Consider the following 21,404-nt stretch of genomic DNA (forward strand, 5'->3'; position numbering starts at 1 on the left):
TGGTCATTTCTTCGATGTCTCCATCGATACCTGGCCACCACACAAACGCTCTGGCTAAGTTCTTCATTTTCACTCCACCCAGATGCCCCTCGTGAAGCTCCTTTAGCACTTTATCCTGGAGTTTGGGTGGAATCACCACTCTGGATCCACACATCAAGGTTCCTCGGCACACTGACAGCTGTTCTCTTCTTTGCGAGAATGCTGGCAACAGTGGTTCGCAATGTGCTGGCCATCCCTTCACCGTTAAATCGTAGACTCGTGAGAGAGTCGGGTCATTTCTCGTTTCCTTTTCAATGGTAGAATTTGTTACTGGTAGACATTCTACTATGGTTGAGTGGAACATCTCCACTGGAGGTGCCTCTTCTACCGTTGGCAACGGTAGGCGCGATAAACCGTCAGCATTCCCATGCTGTTTTGATCCTTTGTATTCTATGTCATATTGGTGTGCCCCTTGGAAAAGGGACCACCTCTGTAGCCTTTGCGCTGTCATAATGGGAACGCCCTTTTTAGGGTTGAATATGGAGACGAGGGGTTGATGGTCAGTCAACAAGGTAAATTTTTGTCCGTGTAGGCAATGGTTGAATTTCTTCACTCCCCACACCAGGCTGAGTGCTTCCCTGTTGATCTGGGCATAGTTACGCTCAGCTGAGTTCAATGAGAGTGACGCAAAAGCTATCGGCCGCTCCGAGCCATCAGGGAATCTATGCGATACCGCTCCTACGCCGTAAGGGGATGCATCGCACGCCAGTCTGATTGGCAGTGATGGGTTGTAATGAGCCAAAACTTCCTTGGACGTGATCAAGCCTTTGCATTTATGGAAGGCACGTTTACAGTCTTCGCTCCATTTCCAAATTACTCCAGTTTGTAGCAGTGCGTGAAGAGGGTGCAGAACAGTTGACAAGTTCGGTAAAAATGATAGCAATTTATCAATTCCAGGAACGACCTTAATTGTGAGACATTTTCAGGTGCTGGGGCTTTTATGACCGCTTCAATTTTCTCAGGTGACTTATGCAACCCTTCTTCGTTAATTATATGGCCACAATATGATATTTGTTTCTGGAAAAATTTGCACTTGGGGCGATTTGCTCGTAGGCCCCGTTCTCAGCCTCGTGAGCACCTGCTCCAAATTGGCAAGGTGCTTGTTGTCGTTTTCTCCTGTTACAAGGATGTCGTCTAGGTAGCATTGAGTCCCCGGAATCCCTTGCAGGACTTGCTCCATAGCTCTTTGCCAGATAGCTGGAGCTGATGCTACTCCGAAAACCAGTCGATTGTACTGGTACAGGTCTTTGTGTGTGTTTATCGTGAGATACTTTTTAGAGGCCTCCTCAACCTCCATCTGTAGATATGCCTGTGCCAAGTCAATTTTGTTGAAACGTTTCCCTCCGGATAGTGAGGCGAAAATATCTTCTATCCTTGGAAGAGGATACTGTATCGTGTGAAGGACCGGGTTTACAGTCACCTTGAAGTCCCCACAGATGCAAATTTTTCTCTGTTCTTCAGATTTATCATTATTCAACGTTTTCTTCATGACCGGGACGACGGGCGTTGCCCACTCGCTCCAATCTACCTTGGATAACACGTCTGCTTTTTCCAAATTCTCCAGCTCTGCCTCGACTGCTGGACGAATTGCGTATGGCACCGGCCTTGCCTTAAAAAACTTGGGAATTGCCGCATCTTCCACTTTTATTGAGGTGGTGACGCCTTGCAAGGTTCCTAGTTCCTGTTGAAACACTTTGGCGTTAGCCAAGATGTCTTTTAATCGTTCAGGTATGACGTCATCATTTTTTTCCTTACTGGTCACCGTCAGTGCCTGAATGGACTGCCAGTCTAAACCTATCTTCCTGATCCATTCACGTCCCAACAGCGGTGGACCACCATCTTGCAGAACGTATAAATACAACTTCTGTATTTCCTTGCCGTTGTATACAACAGGCACCTTAATTTTCCCTCTGGGGTATACTTTCTGCCCCGTATATGTCTTCAAGATAATGGATGTGTCTTCAAAAAGGTATATGCGGAAATAGCCGCTCGTAATCCCGTCGACTTATGACGGTCAGAGCTGATCCTGTATCTAGCTCCATTTTAACTGGGGACCCCACTATCGTGAGGGTAACCCAAATGGTCTGGTAATCTTCTTTGGCAATTACATTATGTAATTTGAGACAGCTTAGTCTCTTGTTTCCGGAGTTGCTATCGCTCTTCTGGTCTTCGGAGCTACTGTCCGTCATCATTTGTACCTTTCTGTACTTTACTTATTGATTTTTTTTCTCGGTCAGTGGATTTTTTGTTTCCAGATCGGCATACACATGCAATGTGTCCCATCTTTCCGCATTGCCTGCATGCTTTGCCCTTGAACCAGCAGTCCCTCTGGTCATGGGTGGATCTGCCGCAGCGATAACATCTCTCGAAACCCCGTGTCATTTCATGGGTGCCGAAGTCCTGTGGCTTTTGCTGTATCTCTGCAGCTCCTCTTGCTGCTGCTTCGTATGATACAGCCACACTGAAAGCCTTGTCCAGTGTCAAATCTTTCTCAGAAAGCAGCCTTTTCCGTGTTCCTTCACTTAGGAGACCGCAGACGAATTTGTCTCAGAGAATCTGCCAGTCCTGCCCCGAATTGGCAGTGCTTTGACAACTTTCTTAATTCGGTGAGGTAATCAGCGTTACTTTCATTCTTGTGCTGATTCCTCCTGAAGAATTTGAATCGTTCCGCTATCAGCAGCGGTGTTGGGTTTAAGTGCTCCTGTAGGGTATCAACAATCTCCTTAAAATTCTTTGTCCATCTGGAGTGAGCCCGTATGTCCTTGCACCCATCAGATTTAGAAGTACCGATGCCTTATCATCCTCTACTTCATTTGCTGTGCAATATACCTCCACTCTTTCCACATGTGGTCCAATCCTCTATATCACTATCGAAAGCAGTAATATTGCTAGTCTTAGGCATCCTGAAAATCAAAAATGGCGCCTCCCGCGCTTTCCTTTCTTCCCTGCTGTAAGGGTCACAAGGATCCCAAGGACACAGCAGGGTCCCAGAAAGCTGCGGATTGCCCGAGCTAAGAAGGGGGCATTTCCCCAGAAACCTGTTTAAACTGTGTGATTTTGAAATGTGTGTGCGTGGTAATTTCTAGTTTAAGCTGAGGGGAAGGTGGGGGTCTCCCAGTTGAGGAGAGGCCATACGAGAACCTCTACCCAGAGTTGGAAGGGGACCCCGGAAAAGGAGGAATTTTTGGATCCCATGAAAAACATTTCCTTTAAAAAGGCAACACATCATTCTTAACCGACAGAACATTCCAGAAGGAAGGGTGAACTGGGGGCCATTAGCATCTAAAGGCCCTGGTCACCCCAACTCAAAACACCAGATGCAACACCTCTACAGGGCAAGAGCTCAACCCAAAACAAACCTCACAAAGAGGGAACAGACTGGTCGGAGCCAGGAACTTCCAAAGCCAAACAAGACAAAGGAAAAGGATTAACGGACAATCTAGTCTACACTTCACACCTACTCACACTTTGAGCACCAGACCGGACACAAAGGGACAGCCATCACCGGACCATTATTGGTATCTAAAGACAAAGGACTCTCAAGCCCAGATACAGTATAACTGGGGTGAGAATCTCACAGACAGCATGTGTGTGTGGAGGCAGAGTCGAAGGAACGCCCGACGAGAAGGAAGTAGAAGCCCGCGGACCACGGAGGCATCGGAACCAGAGACCGGAGAGCGAGGGGGAAGAAAAGTTCACCTACCTCGGCTTCCCGGTGCCCAGACGTCCTCCCAAGACCGACCCGAGCTGACCGAGGGGGAAGAAAATCAACCGAGGGGAAGCTAGCCTACCCGAAATGTACGAAACCTAAGGACTTACCTGAGAAAAATCCAACCGCGACTTGCCCGCATCAGCAGGGAACCCAGACTGTGAAGAAACGCTGCAAGCAGGTCTTCCAACAGGCCCGTGGTACGGCGCGCTGTTCCGGACCGAAAGCGTTTTCAAAACCGTACGAAAGGGGACTGTGAGTATGAGCTTTCCTCAATGAGGATCACCCCACTTAGTGATAGGAGGATGGGAGGCTTGTGGTAATAGGAATAGGGTTTAAGGTCATTTTAGTTTGGTTTCACCCTATGTTTTCCCTTCCCAGAACGATTGGTTAAGTTTAAAGTTCTATGTTTAAGGTGCTGTTTTAAGAACTTGTTCAGGTTTAAAGACATCAAGGAACTTTCAGTAGGAAGTGCTGTGTGGAGTTGGGTACTGAGATTATTGCCTTGCTTGTGTTTTACGTGTCCAAATAAAGTGAGTTGTATCTTCGGTGTCTGCTTCTGGTTACTGCAATTTGAATCTGTCACAAATGTCCAAGCTGTAATTCGCGTTGTAGAACAGTAGTGGGGGAAGTGGGATTCGAAACCTCACGCCAGTAATTTGGGGGATGAGCTGCAATTGGGAATGAGCAGTTAGATTAAGTGGGACAGGCTGAAACTCTGCCTGGGGTTGTATCTGGTATAAACAACCAAGAAACACTTACTCAGAGAAATTCTCTGAGGACTGTGATTTGCTATAAACAGTCAAAAGCCCCAAACTCCTCAGGGACTGTACATCAGCCTGAGGTACCCAGGACTACCTGGGTGTAAGATAACCTCCCCTTACACTGCCAAGAAAAAATGGCGCCACCCGCGCTTTCCTGCCGCTGCCGCTGCTGACAACGCTGTTCTCCGCGGTTTTTTATTTACACAGATATTTTTAATAGTTGGAGACTCGTTCCTGCTGGACTCTCTGGGACTTTTCCCTCCTTCTGCTTGGTCCGAATGCCGACCTGCTTTGCAGCGCCGGCCGTCTCCCGAGTGCTCCACCCTCCGTCTCTGTTTGCCTCCGCCTTCTGACTCGCTGCTCGGCCCCGCTGCAGAGCCACCCGATCGAGCCCCAGCTCGCCGCCCAGGAAGGATTAGTGCAGTACCTGCCACCAGCCCGGCTAGCTGGTGAAACCACTGTTTTTTTGGGGGTTTTTTTCTTCGACCTTCGTCTGAGGAATCGATCTCCTTGAGGTGCTGCCGAATTGCAGGTAAGTCCGTTTCCAATTCGTCGCCACTGTTGTATCCGTGTGTTAATGGAGACACGGAATGCAGGAGTTGGTTTAACAGGTGTTTACTGAACAAAGTCTGGAGGTGAACTAAAAGATACAAGACGCTATGCAGGCTTATATACCCGAGTGGTCACTACCGGTATTACAGTACACGGGCTCTTAAAGGTACATGCACTACATCATTCAATAATATCATGGCTGAACTTCTACAACTCCACTTTCCCATCCTATCCCCATAGCCCTCAATTCCCTTAGTACCCAAGAATCTATCAATCTCAGTCTTGAATATACTCGATGACTGATCATACACAGCCCTGTGGGGTAGAGAATTCCAAAGATTCACAACCCTGAGTGAAGAAATTTCTCATCAGTCCTAAATGGCTGACCCCTTATCTTGAGACCATGCCCCCTAGTTCTAGACGCTCCAGCCAGGGGAAAGCCTCTCAGCATCTACCCTGTCAAGCCCACTAAGTATTTTATACGTTTCAATGAGAGCACCGCTCATTCTTCTAAACTCCAGGGAATATGGGCCCATTCTAATCAATCTCTCCTCACAGGACAGCCCAGGAATCAATCTAATAGCTACAGGCCTGTCAGTTTAACGTCAGTTGCAGGGAAGCTACTAGCATCTGTCATTAGTAGAGTGACTGAGCATTTGAACAAATATTAACTGATCAGAAGGACTTTGTTAAAGGCAAGTCATGTCTGATGAATCCATTTGAATTTTTTGAGGAAGTCGCTAAGGTAGATAAGGGAGTATCTATGGATGTTTTCTATATGGACTGCCAGAAGGCATTCAATTAAAGTTCCACACAAGGTTATTAGCAAAAATGAGAGCGCGTGGAATTGGCTTTTGACTTGGGTTGGAAATTGGGTGAGAGATAGGAGACAGAGAGTGGGGATGAAGGGCATGTACTCGGAGTGGCAGGATGTGACAAGTGGTGTTTCCCTGGGATCTGTTCTGGAGCTTCAACTTTTCACCATATTTATGAATGACTTGGAACAGCGAGTTGTATATCCAAGTTTGCAGATGACAGTAAGTTATGAGGGATAGTAAGTAACGTAGATGGGAGCAGGAACTTACAATGGGACAGAAACATATTAAGTGAGTGAGTAAAACTATGGCAAAGAGAGTTCAATGTGGTGAAGTGCGAGGTCATCCACTTGAGGGGGTATCTGATCAAGGTGTTTAAAATGTTAAAAGGATTTGATAGGGTAGATACTATTTCCTTTGGTGGGGGAAATCAAGAAGGGGACATAATCTTAAAATTAAAGCTAAGCCATTCAGGAGCGATAGCAGGAAGCATCTTTTCACACAAAGGGGAGTGGAAATCTGGAACTCTCTTCCCCCAAAAGGCTGTGGATGAGGTAGATATTTTGTTAAGTAAGGATATCAAGGGATATGGAGCAAAGGCAGGTAAATAGAGTTGAGGTACAGATCATCCATAATCTAACTGAATGGGCTACCTGTTCCTAACTTCTACCACTATGTGGAACAATGGTACATCACACCACTGTGCTGATGTCTTGGCTATTGTACAGAATTTAATCCTGGTTAAAAATAAACTAACAGCAAGTTCTGGAAAAAGGTATAATGTCCGGACAAGCCTTACTTGCTCCTCTATTTTGACCACCAGTGTGTGTACGGTACCTATCTTATACACAGCTATATAGGGTGAGGCACTTTACTTTAAAGGTCAAGAAAATAACTTGTATTTACATAGCGCCATTCACATCTGCAAGATGTCACAAAGTGCTTCACACCCAATAAATTACTTTTTAAAAAAGTGTAATCCTAGTTGTTACATGAAGCATTTTACTGCAAATAGCAACACAAAGAAATGGAATTTAGCAGGTATATTAAGCCTTGTAATACATCAAAAAGGAGTACCAAACATTGTCCTAACTTTTGCAGCATATGATTGTGATTATATGGAGCATTCACTCTGCCGGAGTTTCCTTACAACCCCACAGGCAGTGAGTGGATTGAGAACCTGGCACATTTACAATGCAGCTGAACAGGCTGTTTGTTTTGTTACAAAGCCAATAGTTTGACACATGTACAGAAATGCTTACCTCATGAGTGCAACACACTGTACATTACTGTAAATTATGGCTTTGGAGTTTCCAGAGAAGTTATTTAAGCTAGTCACCAAAGTAAGACAGCAGAGTGCATTCAGGAAATGATCGGGTTTGCGCAGTGATTCCTTAAACATCAACTTCAGAACACGGGCTGGATGAAAGCTTCACTCAGTCTTAAAATTTTCTACATCTCAATTAGCAGAATATGCAGATTATTAGAAATCAGATTGAAGACGGATTGTTAAAGTTGCACTGGGTCCAGCTTACACATTCAGTCAGGCTCCATGAAGATTAAAAGTTCAGGCCCTTCATTTCTTCTAAAGGCCAGCGGAACAGGCAATTAGTTAGCAAACCCAGTTCAATGCAGATAACTGCAGATAAATACATTCTGGAAGTAAAAATAAGGGAAAGAAATTTATCTTAATAGTAAATGTTAAATGAAGCAGAGGGCCATTGGTGTGCAGAGCAAATCATTAAAAAGGTGGCTGTACAAGTAGATATGGCCATAAAAAAGGCAAATGGAACCCTTGGTTTTGCATTTAGGAGTTAAAGAATATAAATATGCAGATATATTGATACAAAAAATGCTATGTATTTATGTATATAAGGATTTTCAAAAGGCAGATAACATGCCATTTAAGAGCTTATTGACAAAATCCAGGTGCATGGTATTAAAGGGAATGTGGCAGCATGGATAAGGAGTTTATGAAAGGACAAAGAAAAGGTGGTGGTTTGGACTGGAAGTATATAAACAGTGGTGTCCCCCTCAAAGGCCATTGCTCTTAGTGATATACAATATAAAAAATGTTGTGCAGTTGGGTATAAGAGACGGGAAAGTGGAGTTGAGGCCGATGATCAGCCATGATCTTATTGAATGGTGGAGCAGGCACGAGGGGCCAAATGGCCTACTCCTATTTCTTATGTTCTTACAATAACGAAAGAGAAAAAGACATGCATTTATATAGCGCTTTTCATAATCTCAGGACGTTCCAACATTTTACAGTCAATGAAGCACTGTTGAAATGCAGTCACTGTTGTAATGTCGGAAACACGGCAGCTAATTTAAGCTCCCACAAACAGCAATGAGATAAAGACCAATTAATCTGTTTTTTTAGTGATGTTGATACATATTGGCGAGGACTCCCCTGCTCTTCTTCGAAATAGGGCAGACGGGGCCCTGGTTTAACAGCTCATCTGAAAAACAGCACCTCCGACAGTGCAGCACTCAGTACTCAAGTGGGTCTCGAACACATAACCTTCTGATTCAGAGATGAGAGTGCTACCACTGAGCCAAGCTGACACCTAGAAGGATAGAGAGGAGTAGGAGAGCAAAGTAACTTGGCAGTTTAGATACACAAATCTTTAAAAGTGAGAGGGCAAGTTGATAAAATTGTCAAACAAAATGGGATCCTAGGTTTCATAAATAGGCGCCAAGTACAAAACCGAAGAAGTATTGCTAAACCTGTGCAAATCACTGGTTAAGCCAAAGTTAAGATAGTGTGCCCAGTTTTGAGCGCCATACTTTAGGAAGGATGTCATGGCCATGCAGAAGGTGCAGAAGAGATTTACTAAAAGGATACTGGGAATGAGATGCTTTAATGATGGAAGTAAGTCAAAAGAAACTGGGCTCTTTCACTAGGTTAAGAGATCTAACAGAGGTATACGAAATGATCAAATTTCATCATAGTAAATACAAATAAACTATTTCCACAGTCAATGAGTCAGTAAGTAGACAGCATAAATTTAAAATCATTATCCAAAAAAAGGGTGAGATTAAGAAAGTTTATCTTACACATAGGCTTGTTAAGACATGGAATGCCCTACCAGAAACAGTGGTGAAAGCAGAATCCATTAGAACAGCTTTTAAAAGGGAAGTGGATGAATATTGGAAAAAGACATTTTTTTTTTTTTTTTTTAAATAAAAGGGATAGGGGGAAAAGGAATAAAGCCAGCACAGGCATGATAAACTAAATGGTCTCCTTCTATACTTAAATTCTATGCTTCTACGTAATGTTCAACTTGTAGAAGACCTTAGGCTCAGTTAGTGTATTATATAGTTTTGGGCACCCCATTATAGCAAGGATATAAAAGAAATGGAAAAGATGCAGCATAGATTTACTAGGATGTTGCGAAAGATGAAAGATTATAATTATGAAGACAGACTTGAAAATTTGGGGAATTATTGAGAGCAGAGAAAGTTAAGGGATGACCTGATGGGAAGTATTCAAGATTATGAAGGGTTATGATAAAATAGCAATCTTCTGATTAACAAGATAGTAACAGGTAACTATAAATTTTAGATAATCACAGAAAAAAATCAACAGGGAGGTTAGAAAAAATTCTTTACACAAGTGGTTTAGAATTCGCTGCCACAAACTGTAATTGAAGCAAAGTCCAGAAATGCTTTTAAAAGGAAATTAAGTAGTTGCTCAAATGGAGAAAAACACCAGCAGACTTCTGGACCAAGTGGCCTGTTTCTGCATTGTAACATTCTATGATTTTAAGGTATCCCAGTGGTTTTTATATTAAGTGCAGGCTGATCATAATCATCTATTCAAGAGAAGCAAGTGTGCTTATTTAAAGCTTTTCCAAGCGGTTATTTTAAACTCAATTCTTTGATGAATGGTGTCAGCACTCATCTACGTAGAAGCTGAAAAATCAAATACAGGGCCAAATCTTCCTGGAAAATAACGGCAAGTTATTAAGGCATAAATCGGCCAGTAAATTGAGGGGAAGAAGAGATACACCGAGTTGTGAATCTCCAGAACTTGGTCAGTTTACGCCTCTCCGCCGTTTGCCTTGCACAAACAGCATCTCGCCCTTAGCCTTTCCTTATTTTTATGAACTTGCTGGATTTGCACATTAATTGCCCATTAAACTCACTGCAGAAAGTTTGGGCTGATTACAGCGCAAGTATCCTTTCAACGACGGGATCATTATTAACGCAATGCCAATCAATCTCTCTGGCCCAGAAAGGGAACAATTTAAACTATTGAATCTCAGTCCTGCATGTAGTAAATTGTTTAGAGATTTTAAAAATTTAGAATTTAGAATTTTTCTTTCCCCCTCTCTTAATCCAATCTTTCTTGCCTTCTCTTTCTGTACCGGATTTGACTAATTCACCCACCTTAATTCACCTCCTTCTCCGCCATTCCTGTTTCATAGAATCATAGTAAGTTACAGCACGGAAGGAGGCCATTTCAGCCCATTGTGTCTGCGCCGACCAACAAAGAGCTATCCAGCCTAATCCCACTTCCCAGCTCTTGGTCCGTAGCCCTGCAGGTTAGAGCATCCCAAGTGCACATCCAAGTACTTTTTAAATGTGGTCAGGGTTCCTGCCTCTACCACCCTTTCAGGCAGTGAGTTCCAGACCCCCACAACCCTCTGGGTGAAGAAATTTCCCCTCAAATCCCCTCTAAACCTTCCCCCAATTACTTTAAATCTGTGCCTCCTGGTTTTTGACCCCTCTGCTAAGGGAAATGGGTCCTTTTAGGGTTGCAAAATTCCAGGAATTTTTAAAAGAGGAAACTTTCCATGTGAATTTATGGGAATTTGGGGAATTTGTTTTTTTGCACACTGATGATTTTTGTCTCTGACCCTTATTGTCTTTGTCATCAAAATAGACATACTGTTCCATACAAATATAAATGTAAGAAGTCACACAACACCAGGTTATAGTCCAACAGTTTTATTTGAAATCACAAGCTTTCGGAGCGCTGCTCCTTCGTCAGGTGAAGTGGAGAGATGCATAAAGACACAGCTTATATAGTCAGAGAATAATGCCAGATGATTACAGGTAATCTTTCTAACTGCCATTTATCACACCTCGGCAGAGAGATAATCACAGCAATCAAAGGTGTGAATGGTGTCCAAACAGGTTAGTCAGGGAAACATTACAAAGAACAATGAGGTGGGGTCACAGGGGGTCAAATGTTGCAGATGCTGGGGTCTGTATGAAAAACAAAAAACAGACAAAAAAACATTTTTTTTTTGCTGGAAATCACAGCAGGTCCGGCCGCATCTGTGTAGAGAGAACAAGCCAACGACGACTCAAGTCTGGGTGACCCTACGTCAGGTGGGGTTACATGTAGCGTGACATGAATCCAAAATCGCGGTTGAGGCCGTTCTCATGAGTGCGGAACTTGGCTATCGGTTTCTGCTCGACGATTTTGCGTTGTCGTGTGTCTCGAAGGCCGCCCCGAAGATCGGAGGCTGAATGTCCTTGACTGCTGAAGTGTTCCCCGACTGGGAGGGAACACGCCTGCCTGATAATTGTTGCCCAGAGCGAAGAAACTATGCCATGTTCTTCATAGCCTTCAACATGTCATCGATGACGACAAACACCTCGCTAAGGCCATCCCCACGCCTCCACTACTCGCCTTCAAACAGCCGCCTAACCTCAAACAGACCATCGTTCGCAGCAAATTACCCAGCTTTCAGAACAGCGACCACCACACCACACAACCCTGTCCCGGCAACCTCTGCAAGACATGCCAGATCATCAACACAGATACCATCATCACACGTGAGGACACCACCCACCAGGTACATGGTACATACTCATGTGACTCGGCCAACGTTGTCTACCTCATACGTTGCAGGAAAGGATGCCTCGGAGCAGGGTACATCGGCGAGACCATGCAGACACTGCGACAACGGATGAACGGACACCGCGCAACAATCGCCAGGCAGGAGTGTTCCCTCCCAGTCGGGGAACACTTCAGCAGCAGTCAAGGACATTCAGCCTCCGATCTTCGGGTAAGCATTCTCCAAGGCGGCCTTCGAGACACACGACAACGCAAAATCGTTGAGCAGAAACTGATAGCCAAGTTCCGCACTCATGAGGACAGCCTCAACCGCGATCTTGGGTTCATGTCACGCTACATGTAACCCCATCTGACGTAGGGTCACCCAGACTCGAGTCGTCGTTGGCTTGTTCTCTCTACACAGATGCGGCCGGGCCTTTGATTTCCAGCAAAAAAATAAATGTTTTTTTGTCTGTTTTTTGTTTTTCATACAGACCCCAGCATCTGCAACAATTGACCCTTTGTGACCCCACCTCATTGTTCTTTGATGTAATGTTTTCCTGACTAACCTGTTTGGACACCATTCACATCTTTGATCGCTGTGATTATCTCTCTGCCGAGGTGTGATAAATGGCAGTTAGAAAGATTACCTGTAATCATCTGGCATTATTCTCTGACTATATAAGCTGTGTCTTTATGCATCTCTCCACTTCACCTGACGAAGGAGCAGCGCTCCGAAAGCTTGTGATTTCAAATAAAACTGTTGGACTATAACCTGGTGTTGTGCGACTTCTTACATTTGTCCACCCCACTCCAACATCTCCACACCATGGATACAAATATAAAAAACAGGCTTTCAAAACTTTATTTAGGTTATAATTTTGAACTTTATTGAACCCCCACAAAAAAGATCCATCTAAAATAAAAGAGCATCAGCTTATTTAGCCTGTAATTTGTCCTTTTGAGTCTTCTACTCATCATTGCTCCTCCCGATTCTCTGATGTGTTCATTTCCTCCTCTGTGTCACTGTCTAGCTGTGTGGTGGACACTTCCGTATCTGGCTCAATAAGTTGTAGGTTCACCAGGATAGCCACCAGTTTCTCCACTCTCTTGTTAGTCAGCCTGTTGCGCACCTTTGTATGTGTATTCCCAGAAAGTGACCAGTTTCGTTCAGAGGCCACTGATGAAGGTGGGATTTGGAGAATCACCGATGCAATGGGTGACAGGGCCTCAGATGCACAAAGTCCCTTCCACCAGGTATGTGCACTGATATGCTTGCATGTTTCCCATAGACCATCCCCATTCCAAAGACTTTGCTTGGTAGAGAACTTTGCCAGACTTCCCAGAACTTTGCCGTCCAGATTGAGGTGGCGTGAGAAGGTAGAAATCACACTGCAAGCGCTGTTGATCTGTTCTCCAGAAAGTATTGGTCTCCCAACATGTTTTGGGTCCAGCATGTATGCTGCTCCATGAAACGGCTTGACACACAATTCTTGACACGTCTGTATGAATTGAACAATTGCCTTCTCCTCTGCTTTGAGCAGTAAGGATGTGGGTAGGGCAATGCTGATTTGTTCTTTTAAAATCAGCAAAAAGCCTGAGAACATCTGACAAGACAGCGTCATCTCCTTCAATCTGACCAATTGCAGATACTACTGGTGAAGTAGTTTAAGGCTGCTAACCACTCTCTCCCAAAACACATCATCCAGCAGTATTTTCTTGATGGTGGTTTCCATATCCCCAGACTGGGATATTGCCATTTCTTGCAGCGGCTCCTTACCCTCCAGAAGGCTGTTGTACATTATGACAACGCCACCCCATCTAGTGTTGCTGGGCAGCTTCAGTGTGGTGTTCTTGTTCTTTGTCGTTTGCTTGGAGTTGTAGGTTGCTGAAACTACTGGTTTTCCGCTGACATACTTAACAACTTGCTTGGCTCTCTTGTACAGGGTTTCCATGGTTCTCAAACCCATGATGTCCTGGAAGAGCAGGTTGAGCCCATGAGCTGCGCACCCAATAGACATAATATGAGGGTAGGCCTCCTCCACTTGAGCCCAAGCAGCCTTCATATTTGCATTCAGTCCGTAAGGATGACCCCGAGCTTCCGGTCGCCTGTCATTTTAATTCACCGCCCCATTCCCACTCCGACCTCACTGTACTCGGACTCTTGCATTGTTCCACGGAAGCTCAGCGTAAGCTCGAGGAACAGCACCTCATCTTCCGATTAGGCACTTTACAGCCTTCCGGACTCAATATCGAGTTCAACAATTTCAGATCATAACCTCGGCCCCCATCACATTTTTACTTATATTTTTTATCCACACCTTTGTTTTGGCCCTTTCCCCCCCCCCTTTTTTTTTTCTCTCCCACATGGCAGCCGTCTCCCATTCTGCCAGCGCATTTCACACCTAACCGAGAGCTGTCTTTTGTCTCCACTAGGCCCATCATCATCTCGTCTCATTTTGAATACCTCTTAATGTCTCTTCACTACTCTTCTGTTCTCTCCCAGCCCCCACTGGCCTTTTAATCTATTTCATTTCCTGTGCTCCTTCAATCTTGACAAAGGGTTTTCACCCGAAACGTTGACTCTATTTTCCCTCCACAGATGTTGCCTGGCCTGCTGAGTTTTTCCAGCATTTTCTGTTGTTATTTTGGATTTCCAGCATCTGCAGTATTTCGCTATCGTACTTCATATTTGCAGCATTGTCAGTAACTACTGCAAAGACCTTCTGTGATCCAAGATCGTTGATGACCACTTTCAGCTCATCAGCAATGTATGTGCCTGTGTGTCTGTAGTCCTTCGTGTCTGTGCTCTTGAAGAACACTGGGAGAGGAGTGGAGACGATGTAGTTTATGATGCACTCCCTTCGTACATTTGACCACCCATCTGAGATAACTGCAACACAGTCGGCCATCTCTATCGTTCTTTGAGCTTTCCTTGGACTCTTATTTGCTGGAGGCGGAGTATAAGTAGACAAAGCATATCTGGTGGGAGGACAGTATGCAGGGCAAATAACATTGAAAAATCTCTTCCAGTACACATTGGCTGTGAGCATGGGGGGTGAGCCTGTCGCATATAAAGCTCGATCAAGGCACTTATCTGCATTCTTCTGGCTATGGTTATCCATTGTATCAAAGGAGCCTGATGCTGAATGTGAACCATCATCTTCTTGAATGGAAGCAGAGGATCTCTGGGCTGACTACTGTGCGCTTTGAGTGAAGTTGCTGCATTTGGATAAATGCTGCTGCATCTTTGTGGCATTCTTTACATATGGCTTTGTACAGTGTTTGCACATGTACACAGTCTTTCCATCTTTCATGCCTGGGGCAAAATTCTTCCACACATCCGACGGTAAACGTGGCATTGTTCTATGCAGAGAAATAAAGGGCTTTCGTCTCTGTGTCGAACTGCGATCGATCAGCACGATTGCAACAGGGTGAGTAAATTTTTCCTGATGCTCCATGTGATGGAAGCATGACCTGTGCACGCACGACACTACATCACCAATAGAGGGAGCTAATCGCTCATCCAACCAATCAGGACACATTTGTTCACAGTCACACACAAAACTTGTAATTATTAAAACAAGCCAAGTAAGAAGATAAACATATATTAGGAAATTCCTTAATAATTAAGATTCCATCTCTGTTAGTAATTTTGAGAGAGGACCTGTGGGAAAAAAAAATACAAAAAACAAAACAATATTATGCTAGCATGTGCTTTTTTGGGCAAAACTCCCAAAATTCCCAAGCTAAACTTCCCGTGGAAAATTTCCGGAAATTTACCGGAAACTTTCCACCCCTTCGCATCCCTAGGTACTTTCTATCCACTTTATCTATGCCCCTCATAATCTTATACACCTCAATAAGGTATCCCCTCAGCCTCCTCTGTTCCAAGGAAAACAGACCCAGCCTATCCAGTCTTTCCTCATAGCTAAAATTCTCTACTCCCGACAACATCCTCGTAAATCTCCTCTGTACCCTCTCTAGTGCAATCACATCTTTCCTGTAATGTGGTGACCAGAACTGCACGCAGTACTCTAGCTGAGACGTAACTAGTGTTTTATACAGTAGAAGCATAACCCCCCCTGCTCTTGTATTCTATGCCACGGCTAATAAAGGCAAGCATTCCGTATGCCTTCTTAACCACCTTATCTACCTGGCCTGCTACTTTCAGGGATCTGTGGACATGCACCCTAAGGTCCCTTTGTTCCTCTACACTACTCAAGTGTCCTACCATTTAATGTGTATTCCCTTTCTTTGTTAGCCCTCCCCAAATGCATTACCTCACACTTCTCCGATTGAATTCCATTTGCCACTGTTCTGCCCACCTACAGCCTCAAGCCTTAAAACTCATTGGTTAAGGAGTTGGTCCCGTCATTCACCAAGGTCCCAGATGCTCTGTTGCCTTCACCGCACCATTACCAGCTCACACTTCAAGCAAGCTATGCCGCATATTCGAGCTGAAGGGTGCAGAAAAATGTCTAACTATGCATGCCACAAGATGCCCCAGTCCAGCAAGATTTGGCCCAGGGCTCTCCCTATGTACAGCAAACTTAGCCCCCTAAATCTATCATAAGACGCAGTAGGTGGTAATTTGGCCCCTCGAGCCTGCTCCACCAGTCAATAAGATCATGGCTGATCTGATCTTGGCCTGAACTCCACTTCCCTGCCCGCTCCCCATAGCCCTCAACTCCCTTACCTTTCAAAAATCTGTCTATCTCCACCTTAAATATATTCAATGACCCAGCCTCCACATCTCTCTGGGGAAGAGATCATCTAGTATTTACCAGGAACCCCACTCCATTCATGAGCAACGGCTGGCAAAAACATATGGGCCACAAAATTCAGTGCCAGCAATTATGACCTTTTTTTTGGTGAGGGTGATAGTGTGGGCAGTATGTGCATGCTCCGGCAGTATGCAGATCGCGATGACGCGCTGACTTGATGCACGACCTGCCATTTCCGATGTCGCCATTCCATTCAACGCCCTCCCAGCTGCATGAAGGACTCCTCACCAAAGCTACTTAAAGCTACTAAAGGTGACAGTGGCCCTAAATTTTTTCGCCATCGGATCCTTCCAGGTTTGAACAGGCGACATAGCAAACATCTCGCAGTTCACCGTCCATCACTGCATCCGGGAGGTCACAGAGGCTCTGTACGCTAGGAGAGGGGATTTCATTGAAGCAGGAGAAGTGTACACGTGGCTTTGCCAGGATATCAGGCGTCCCCATGGTGCAGGGTGCATCGACAGCACACGTGGCTTTGCGGGTGCCGCATCTCAATGGCAAGATGTTCCGTAACCGCAAAGGGTACCACTCACTTAATGCGCAGTTGGTGTGTGACCACACCCAGCACATCATGATGGTGAACGCCCGGTATCCTGGCATCAGTCATGATGCCTTCATTTTGCGCCAGTCCACTGTGCCAGCAATCTTCCAGGCACCACATCCAATCCAAGGGTGGCTGCTAGGCGACAAGGGCTATCCGCTCTAACCTGGCTGATGACTCCCCTCCGCAACCCAACTACTCGTGGCCAGCACGCATACTGAGAGCTATGCTACCTCAAGGAACATCATCGAGCAGACCATTGGGGTGCTCAAGCAACGGTTCCACTGCCTTGACCGCTCAGGAGGAGCCCTCCAGTACTCGCCGGAGCAGGTGTCCCAAATCGTGGTAATCTGCTGCATCCGCCACAACTTGGCTGTCACTTGGCGCAGCCCTTGCCACCACAACCACCTCAGGAGAGGGAGGGGGGGGGGGGGAGGAGAAGGAGGAGGAAGGAAAAAGGAAGAAGCCTGCACATCCACGCTCCAGACGGGCTGTCCATGAGCGCATCATCGGACTCCAGTTCCCCTGAATGAAACCCCAGACCTCCGTTGCTCAACACTTCCCCACCTTACCATCCCTCTGTAAAGGAACATCACAGCGTCCTCTTGTCCACAATGCTGAAACGAAAGCCACCACAAAACAAACATTTCAAACTACATTTCTAAGTCATTCAATCGAATACTACATAACAAAGTCAACTAATCACCCTTGTGCATTCCCTTAGTGCCTGCCTTCCATCTGCCTTGGCCTGTCCTAGTGCTCGTACGAAGTGCTACTCCAGTGGCTGCAACACGGCTGGTGGAAGGCTGCTGACTTTCAGTGGGGGAAGACTGTAGATGGCCTTGCAGACGATCTCAAGCAGCTCTGGGCTTAAAGGACCGGCAGTCGACTGCACCACATCAGCATGTGCGGCAGCAGCCTGGGCTGGCTGGCTGACAGGCAACAGCAAGCTTGCACGACAGAAGTCTGAACTTCTTCTGCAGCACTCAGATGTTGGGTTGCTTCCGCTTGTGCTGCAATGGAAGTGGAGACATTGCCCATCAGATCCTGCATTATGGTTGGGTCCACAAGTGCTTGAATGGAGTTATGGGCTCCAAGCTCGGCACAAAGCAAGGTTGGAGCTGGACTCCAACATGCTCCTCGACAGCGACAACAAGGTCTCTGGCAGGCCGCCAATGCACCAAGCATTTCTGTGTGCATGCTTATCACCCTTCTTCTGAAGGCCGCCCCATCAAATTCCTCATCGGAGACCTCTGCAGCAGAACTCGCGTGCGACCTCGCCCTCCAGGGAGCTGGTACCTGCCTACCCTTTCCCCCTGTCCTGGCTGCAAGATGTCACAATTGTGTAGACAGGCTGGATGGACCGGAGGGTCTTTACTGTCCGTCATTGTTTGTATGTTATTGCACAAGCTGATGAGTGTAGATTAGAACTGAGTTAGCCACATTTTGTAAATCAGCTGCAGTATTTACTTACAAAAAAGAACGAACTTGTATTTATACAACGCCTTTTCACGATCTCAGGATAACACAAAGCACTTTATAGTCAATGAAGCGCAGGCACTTTTGTAATGTAGGGAAACGGGTCAGCAATTTGCATACAAGGCAGCCCACAAACAGCAATGAAATAAATAACCAGATCATCTGTTTTATTGATGTTGTTGAGGAATAAACACTGGCCAGGACACATGGGTATAAAACAACACTTTGCACAGGAAAGACACACTGTCTAGGAAGCAAGGATCATTTTACAAAGTTGTGACATGTATCTTAGATGTCTCCCCTTTTCCTCTCCCTCAGCTCAGACAGTCTTTAGAGACCAACAATGTTTTATAATTAAACTAATAAATTAAGCAGGATTCCATAACAATGTAATTTGTCACATGGTCATTTAGTTCAAATTTCCTAAAGCACAGAAAGCAGAGCTCTCTAGATCTGTTACTGTACATTCACAAATCAGTATCTTTTAATGAACAGCAGTACAATTAGGGTCAAAATAGATTGGATCCCAGAGTAATCTACAGTAAATAGCACTAGGCACTAGTTTGAATGGACTTCCAGCATTTCATTTGTTATGCTGTAAAGATAACTTTAACAATCAAATCACCGGCATCCTTGTAAACAGGAGATACAGAGGGAACAATTATCTAGTTGCTGCTACAGCCCAAAACGCTTATCCCAGCACAAGAGGAAAGTCTTTCATTCTGAACATAAATACAATACACAATAAAAACACAACCATGTACCCCTGTCCACACAGTAATGCAGATACAAAAGACACAGGAAGAGGAGATTGGAGTACTTTGTATTCATGAGCAGACTAAAAACAATAGAAGCTTAGAGCATAGGAGGTCATTCAGCCAATCATGTCTGTGCTAGCTCTTTTGAAGGGTAATCCAAAACTAATCCCACTGTCCCACTCTCTAGCTGTATCCTTTTTCTTTACTCATAGGTAAAGTCTCGAGTGAGTTGAGGTTGGCATTGTATGAGTGGGATACACATCCCATCACATGGCTCATTGTTTATTCTATTTAACCCAGGCACTAAGGAAAAGCAAGATTTTTTTAATGTTAATTTAATAGGACCTAAACTACACAGTAGCTTGTGAAGATTCTGACATTTGCTTTCACTGCCCCCCCCCTCCGTGTCTATATGTTTTTGATTATAGAAAAAGATATTTATTGAAGATGACCATTATGTGTGATTGAAAATGAGTGCCAACATTTTCAAAGAGAAATACTGCAGCAGCTTTTCTTTCCTCCCTCCAAATGTTCACCTCTTCCCCGGGACATTGATGCTTTGTTCAGATGCTAATTACTTTCCAGTATCTTGCCCAAGTGGCTATTATTCAAGTTGATACTTGACAGAGGGATCTGTATCCCAATCATAGTACATTCCAGTAGGCAAGTCCACCGTGAAGCATCACAGCACAGCTCTTGGCTAACATACGTACACTTGCATTTCCAAAGCCCAGAATTTTCCCCACCCTCACAGGGGCCAATAGTAGTGCTCCTACCACTGCCCAAACTGAGATCAGCTAGCTCAACATAGACCAAGTCTTCCTGATCTGTAGGCAATACACAAATTCACTTAGTCATTGGGGTACACGGTTATATCCTTGAAGATGCACCTCCCCAAGTTATTTTGTAATGTACTCATATACTACAAACATTATCTGAACAAATAAATTCTGTAAACGAACAGCAGCAATAGGTATCTAGACACCTAGCTCGCCTCAATGAATTACTGATGTCAACCATTACAAATCCCACATTATTGGCCACTGCAATACCTGATGAAAAGACCTAGTCAAGTCAATCGAGACAAAGTGATGCTGCTTGCTTCCACTGGGGTAACAATGCAGTTGGTGCATCAATAAACTCAATGTTAAAACTGACGAGAATTCTGTAAAGTAGCAAATTAAAACAATAGGAATCCTTGCTGCTGTTACTGGGGAAGCCTGGGTGAAGGCACACAATTCAGAACCTGCAGAGACTCAGTGACACCTTTAAAGGAGTTAGTGCTTTGAGGGAATTTACATCTTATTGAGCATGTGTAAACATTAAAAAAAAATCCAAATCCCAGTGGATAAATGAAAGATCCCACTGGATACTTCGGACCCCGCCACAGGTCTGATTGTAGAGCGGGGCTGCGTGAGCCCGGCTCCCGCTCCCCACCCGGGTCGGGCCTCCCCTTTCTTCTCTCCCAAACTCACATAGTGTTTGTTCGGGTTCCGCCGCTTCTCCACATCCTGGACCCGCACATCCATCGCCGTGCGGCCCGGGGTCTGCATCCTCCCGGCAACTCCGCTCTCCACTGCTCGGCTCCTGGTCACCGAGGCCCTTCCTCAGGTGTGGAGCGCTGGTCCGGCTCTCCCTCTCCCGCCGCTCGGTCTCTGCCCGGTGCCGGCTCTCCCTCCGCTCGGTCTCTGCCCGGTGCCGGCTCGCCCTCTCCCCGCCGCTCGGTCTCTGCCCGGTGCCCGCTCGCCCTTTCCCCGCCGCTTGGTCGGTGCCCGCTCGCCCTCTCCCGCCGCTCGGTCTCTGCCCAGTGCCCGCTCGCCCTCTCCCCGCCGCTTGGTCTCTGCCCGGTGCCCGCTCGCCCTCTCCCCGCCGCCTGGTGCCGCGTCTTCTTCTCACTTAGGCTAGATCCGCCCCACTGGCTGACTGACATGTCAAATAGCCACTCATTGGCATATCTGTTCTTAAGGCAACTGGAGCTCGCCAATCAGTGCTGAGCGGTTTGGCAAGCAAGCCCCGCCCCTCTCTGGCCACGCCCACAGGAAAGCGGCGGGCGATTTAAAGGGCGCGCGAGCGCGAGCGGTTGTCCATCACAGAGAGGAGCCGAGAGGGGAGATAGTGGGCGGGCGAGCGAAGCTGAGGCGATGGCCGGGCTTCCTCCCCGAAAAT

General features: G+C 45.7%; 1 protein-coding gene across 3 annotated transcripts in view; it reads right to left on the reverse strand.

The window, feature by feature from the left end:
• Positions 1 to 21,124, reverse strand: part of sh3pxd2aa (SH3 and PX domains 2Aa) — a 650,923-nt gene extending 629,799 nt beyond the window's left edge. For all 3 annotated transcript variants that reach the window (XM_085994085.1, XM_085994084.1, XM_085994083.1), the window contains exon 1: positions 20,714 to 21,124. In XM_085994085.1, the coding sequence (XP_085850211.1) occupies positions 20,714 to 20,791 (78 nt within the window). In that variant the 5' untranslated portion in view covers positions 20,792 to 21,124. The remainder of the gene's footprint in view (positions 1 to 20,713) is intronic.
• Positions 21,125 to 21,404: the final 280 nt, after the last annotated feature.

This window comes from Somniosus microcephalus, chromosome 8 (genome assembly GCF_052327205.1).
Source record: "Somniosus microcephalus isolate GS21.2 chromosome 8, FLI_Smic_1.0, whole genome shotgun sequence".
NCBI classification, from domain to species: Eukaryota; Metazoa; Chordata; class Chondrichthyes; order Squaliformes; family Somniosidae; genus Somniosus; species Somniosus microcephalus.